General features: G+C 46.6%; 1 protein-coding gene across 1 annotated transcript; it reads left to right on the top strand.

The window, feature by feature from the left end:
- The first annotated feature begins 768 nt into the window (after positions 1 to 768).
- On the top strand, positions 769 to 5,231 carry wnt1 (wingless-type MMTV integration site family, member 1). Its single transcript, XM_086121718.1, has 4 exons — positions 769 to 885; positions 2,792 to 3,045; positions 3,404 to 3,669; positions 3,751 to 5,231. Exons 1-4 carry the CDS (start codon positions 785 to 787, stop codon positions 4,240 to 4,242), a joined length of 1,113 nt encoding a protein of 370 aa, XP_085977844.1. The 5' UTR covers positions 769 to 784; the 3' UTR covers positions 4,243 to 5,231.
- The last annotated feature ends 769 nt before the right edge of the window (positions 5,232 to 6,000 follow it).

Here is a 6,000-nt window from a genome sequence, read left to right as displayed (position 1 = left end):
GGAGATGCGGTCAGGGAGTTGCTTGGCGAAGCCAACCACTCGGGTTAAAAAGGGCATTCCCCCCCCCCCCCCCCCCCCCCCTCCGAAAGCTCATATTGCGCCGAATGACTGCTGCGCGCACCGTGACACCAGCTCGGGAGCACCGGACGTCACCTTTGCTGCAAGCCTGCGTGGAACAACACAGGAGAAAGTATTCCAGCGTGGATTGGGTGCAGGAGATTCCACAAATGCGCAACGCTACGGATTGCCCTGCCCCCCCTCACCCCGACGCCCCCACCCCCGCCGTCTTTTCTGCACAGTTGTGTTTCCTTATTCATTGTGCGCCCTATGAAGAGCATTAAGTATCCCTCCCTCCAATCCTATTGAAAAGGCTCCGAGGAAGAGAGAGAAAAAACACAGAGATGTGAGCAGCAAATCCCTTTTTTATTCCTCCTCGTAGCACTCAATAAGAGAAGAATGCGTTGCCTATCTGCTGTCACCGCCGAGGGGATCAAGTCGGCGGGACTGTCCCACGCGCTCCATGCACCGCGCAGAGCATCACTCGTTGGGACACAGTGAGGAGCAGTGCAGCATCCTCGCATGCGTGGACTCGTCGACATCACCCTGCAACCTGTCTCACATCGACAGCTCACATTCGGCTCAATTAACTTATCGTCGGACTGGTGAGTTTATAGACCTTACGGAAAGATGCATATTTGCAAGTTGCATTCTGACTTAAGGAATGCGCTGAAGTGACTAAATCATGGGGTGTGGGATGTCATTTTGCAAGGTGGGCGACAGCGCGATGAGGAGCTTGGCGCTTCTGCTCGGAGTAAAAGCCGCCTGCATCCTGCTGGTGTCGTCGCTCTCCGGCACCGGGGCAGTCAACAACAGTGGCCGCTGGTGGTAAGTGCGTGCCCACTTTAGTTGGCTCTGTGTGCGCAGAGGAAGAGAAGAAGAAAAAAAAGGCAACTAACTTGCCAGTGCAGCGTGCCACATCGTTTTGTCACAGGCTCCAAAACGTGAACGTATACACGAGCTTGTCTGTTTCCAGACATCTGCAGGTGTTCTCTAAACAAATTCATTTATTCATAATGTGTTGGCATTATATTGCATTTTCTATACTGTCGTTTTCCCCTGCCCCCTCACATTTTGGCATAAAAAAACAAACAAAAAAATCACAGTTGGTGTCAAAGTTTGATCAAATATAAATTTATTTCACCGCCAACTAGGATCCCCCACAAGAAGACTTTGTTATCCAGGCTCATCAAATAAATACCGAGTAACAAACATCAATGCTTTGAATTTATGTCACTCTGACAGCGGAGTGGAAACTGTGCAATTCTGCAGACAGTCTGTAGATCTAAGTACTGTACTGCATTAAGTCTGATCTGAACAAAAGTTTTTGGACTCCACACCATGAGACCTATCAGCAAATGAATAGGGGCTCTCGCCCGTGCTGTGTTACTGATTTTCACTCAGGGAAGGAAAGGACTTTTCACAAGATGTTAATATTCCATTCCAAATGTGCCTAATTGCCTTGTTATTCCACCCACACAAAGTAAAGTTGGTATGCAATGGGACACATCGTTCAGTGTGGTCTTCCCCAACCTGTTTCAACAAAGATAAAATTGCCACAAATGTCTTGAGAAGAAGATAAAGATGACATTTGGAGTCCAACCGTCATTGAATTGTCCCAAGATTTCTGTTTATAACGCTACTAAAAAGAGTTCGGTACACAGTTTTTGGCTTTCAGGTGAAATTTTTGGATGAACCTAAAATACACTATGATTTTTACAGGTGAAAGAAATTTGACCATCTCTACAATTTGCAGAGTCCAATTATTGAGTGTTTCAGCACTTTAGCACAACTTGCTGTTCTCCAACAAGAACCTGTCATGGTTCCCAGTTGTTGTAGTGGTGGCAAAGAGGTGGATCCAAATGCAGAGAAGCAGGGAGGCAGGGCAAGTCGTAAGCAAACAAGGTACTTGGATTCTTCAAAAATACGAAACCAATCGAAGTCCAAAATGACAAATTTCAAGGTGGCAAAATGATCAGTAAGAAAAATAGACTTGACTCGGACAGAGTCCGCGAACACAAACAATGAAGTGACCAGGCCAGAAAGAAACCAGGAAAGTGAAATCAAAGCAAGATAACGAGAAACATGTAGACAAGACACAAGCAGCCGAGGGAGCTGATTGGTATACACAAAGGACCGGGCTGACCAGCACAGGTAGACACAACAACTGACCAAGACAGACACGTACGATGGGGGGGAAAAAAAAGTAAAATCGAATCCAAAATCAACCCAAATCCATCTCACGCCAGAACGGCAGCATTCACAATAGGTGGTCTTGCGTGAATGGAGCCAAAACCGTCAATTCAAACTGGTGTTTAAGGAGTCCTCTTCACGCTGTTCCCTTTTTGACATCATGAGAGCAGGACAACAGATAAGGACTAAACAACAGCATCCCACCATTTGAAACCTTTCAAACAGGAAGTGGCCACTGAGCTTTGAGTGTCATCAGCAGATTGCACCAGAGATACCGAGAGACTGGAACATCTCTTGCTTCAAGAACATTAAGTTGTGAGAAAAATGTGCTGAAACACAAAATGGTTCCAACATGTTTGTGTGTAAACGTTATCATGTATTTTAGATTTGTCCTCAAATTTCACCACGAAAGCAGAATATCCCGACGCTTTTGTGAGTGGTGTACTGTATAGCTATTTTGTTCTGAAGAGAGACTACGCTGAAGTATCCCATGTCCCATCACTGTGACTCTTGATTTGACCTGTCTTTTTGCTTGGGCCAGGGGCATTGTCAACGTGGCCTCCTCGTCCAACCTTCTCACCAACTCCAAGAATGTGCAGTTGGTCCTGGACCCGAGCCTGGCCCTACTGAGTCGCCGGCAGCGTCGACTGATTCGGCAGAATCCTGGCATCTTGCACGCCATCACGGCTGGACTGCAGACAGCCATAAAAGAATGCAAGTGGCAGTTCCGTAACCGCCGCTGGAACTGCCCGACCACCCACAGCCCAGAGATATTTGGCAAAATTGTCAACCGTGGTAAGCCTCTCTTGTCTTTCCCTCCAGGCGATCTTTGAAAGACTTTGGGGAGGATGAAATGGAATCCCTTGTCCATATTAAAATGGCCTTTTCACGACATACTGTATTTCACTGATGAAAGGGATTTGGACGGGAGCAAAGTGAGCCCACGGTTGGCACTGTTGGCTCGCAGTGAGGGTTCTGGAATTGAATCTCGGCTCAATCCTTTCTGTGTGGAGTTAGCATGTTCTCCAAGTGGGGTTTTCTATTTAGGTTCTTGATCCAATAGTTGTGAATGATCTGTCCAGTTTTAGTCTGAGCCTTAGTCAACTAGACCGGCTAGGAATGCATCAACCCTGGTCTTGCTTTTGTTTCTTAGGTTGCCGAGAGACAGCCTTTGTGTTTGCTATCACCAGCGCGGGGGTGACCCATGCGGTGGCTCGATCATGTTCAGAAGGGGCTATTGAATCGTGCACGTGCGATTACCGGCGCAGGGGTCCCGGGGGGCCAGACTGGCACTGGGGGGGCTGCAGTGACAACGTTGACTTCAGCAGGATGCTCAGTCGGGAATTTGTGGACTCCAGTGAGAGAGGGCGAGATCTGCGCTACCTCACCAACCTGCACAATAACGAGGCCGGAAGAATGGTACGGACCGAGGGAGAAATGGGCAAACGGTGTCTTGTGGAGGTTCCCAGCCAGTCGTGACTTTGGGTTTTCTCATTGCAGACAGTGTCCTCAGAGATGCGCCAGGAGTGCAAGTGTCACGGTATGTCGGGTTCTTGCACCGTGCGGACCTGTTGGATGCGCCTCCCAAGCTTCCGGGCCGTGGGAGATTTCCTGAAGGACCGTTTTGATGGGGCCTCCCGAGTCGTTTACGCCAACAAGGGCAGCAATCGCGCGTCCCGCAGGGCAGACCCTCGCCACCTGGAACCGGAAAACCCGGCTCACAAACCCCCTTCCGCCATGGACCTGGTCTATTTTGAGAAATCACCAAACTTCTGCTCCTACAATGGCAAGAGTGGCACTTTGGGAACTTCGGGTAGAACTTGCAACAGCACTTCTCCAGGTCTGGATGGATGTGAGCTGCTGTGCTGCGGGCGTGGTTTTAAGACCCGGGCCGAGAGTGTCACGGAGCGGTGTAACTGCACATTCCACTGGTGCTGTCACGTCAGCTGCCTGAACTGCACCAGTACTCGAACATTACACCAGTGTCTATGATCATGGAGGCGGCGGAGGTGTTTAGTTAGCCCTGTAAGAAGCAGAACTTGTTAGAAATGAAGTAGCTGGCAGAGAAAGTCACAAATACTGCAAACAGATGGTTGCTTGGGGTAAACTGACAGGGAATCTTATCAACCCAAAAAGTCCATCAGTGGACAAAAGCACAAACATATGAACAGGGTATAGAAGACTAGAAATGCTTATTTCTTACACTTAATGTTGAAAAGTATTCTGAAAAGAGAATGGGAGTGGAGGGTGAATATCGTAAGTCAGGTAAAAACTTGACAGTCGTGTTTGTTCCTATGTACTTGTAAAGGGTTGTTCCTTCTTTTCCAAATGTTTCATTTCTTTTACTGAAATCACTTGGTCGCAGCCCACTTGAACAAATTCATATGGAGCAGCAACTCCAGTTCAGTTCGGATCTGATCGCTGCAACACGGACCAAATGTTAAATGACTGGGACAGGTGAGCACCAAGGAAAACAGGAACTGAGTAAATGGGAGCAAACTGAAGCGTTGTGTGTAAATGTGACGCCCGCACAATCACAATGTGTTTAAAATGAGCCCCGAATTGACACACAAGCGAACCAGACCAGTTCCAAATGGGCAAAAACTGAGAATACTGGGTGCTTTCTTTATTTTGAAGAATTAATCCGACATCATATACTGTGCATCAGCTAAGAGAACCAAAATGTTGTAAATATCGGAATTTTTGAATATATTTATAATGAAGTCATTGCTGAATGATGTCGGCACCTTTTCAATGCTGGAGAAAATGTCTCTACTTTCACTGTCACTGTTTTGTATTCTGATCATTTCTGGAGTGACGTAGCTGTCACAGAAATTTTACAAAGAAGAGTCAGTCACATTGTCGCTTCTTGTGTTTTGCCATGCACTGAATACACGCCTGTTTTTATCAGTGTAAATATGCAAATATTTATTTCTAAGGGGTTTATACTGCGATAGCAAAATTCAAATAGGGAATACAAGTGATGTAGCTGGCAGTTGTTTTTACATTGTATGATAGAACAATAAAGTCTATATTTTTCAATTATGTCCTAAATGTGTCCACATTCCATGTTTGGTGTCTTGTTTTGTTGTTTTTCATGCTCAACCAAATGAGCAGATAGATCTGTCCCTGGGTGTCCTGAGCTGAATCTGATGATCATCAGCAATGCTCACAAAACATGTTTGCATCTGAGCTCGCTGCTGAAAAAAGGCCCAGCTACATCTTCCTTAACCTTGCACAGCATCGACTTTCACGGCACTGAACTGAACGTTTTGTAATAATAATGTTGCAAAGCAAGAGTTCCCTCAACCCTTGGCAATGTGATTAACCACATGAGTCTGAGAAGCACAGGACTTTCTCCTTCACAGTAAGGAGCAGTCACAGGGTCATCTTGCAGAGCAGAGGCAACGACATCAGGAGAGCATCTGTGCAGCTGCACCTCAGAGCAACGACTGGTTGTTTTGCGAAGATTTGATTGGATATAGCGCCGCAGGTCGGAGCATCACATCAATATTTTCTTCTTTTTTTTTCAGGGCTTAGTTGGTTTAGAATGTAATATTCCTACTTGCTCAAATATTTGATGGTGAAGATAAAAACAAAGATGGGGGAGAAAATATCAGAAAGAAGAGAAAAGGCGAGTTCAAATGTTAGGCATGAGAGTGTGATGGGAGAGTTGGAGGCTGAGAGAGTGGAGGATCGCTGGGGCGATGCCTGTGGGAGTGCTGAAGAGTCAGTGATAATTAGCTCAAT

Source organism: Hippocampus guttulatus, chromosome 1 (assembly GCF_054856545.1).
Source record: "Hippocampus guttulatus isolate MCC_2025c chromosome 1, RoL_Hgut_1.0, whole genome shotgun sequence".
Lineage (NCBI taxonomy): Eukaryota > Metazoa > Chordata > Actinopteri > Syngnathiformes > Syngnathidae > Hippocampus > Hippocampus guttulatus.
Note: the sequence above shows the minus strand (reverse complement) of the source record. Positions and strands in the feature narration are given on the sequence as shown.

What these genes read in the sequence shown, in the direction of transcription:
- wnt1 (XM_086121718.1), top strand. Translation starts at nt 785, where the DNA reads ATGAGGAGCTTGGCGCTTCTGCTCGGAGTAAAAGCCGCCTGCATCCTG. An exon ending in TGGCAAAATTGTCAACCGTG is followed by an intron (nt 3,046 to 3,403) that starts GTAAGCCTCTCT and finishes TTTGTTTCTTAG; the next exon opens with GTTGCCGAGAGACAGCCTTT. An exon ending in ATAACGAGGCCGGAAGAATG is followed by an intron (nt 3,670 to 3,750) that starts GTACGGACCGAG and finishes TTCTCATTGCAG; the next exon opens with ACAGTGTCCTCAGAGATGCG.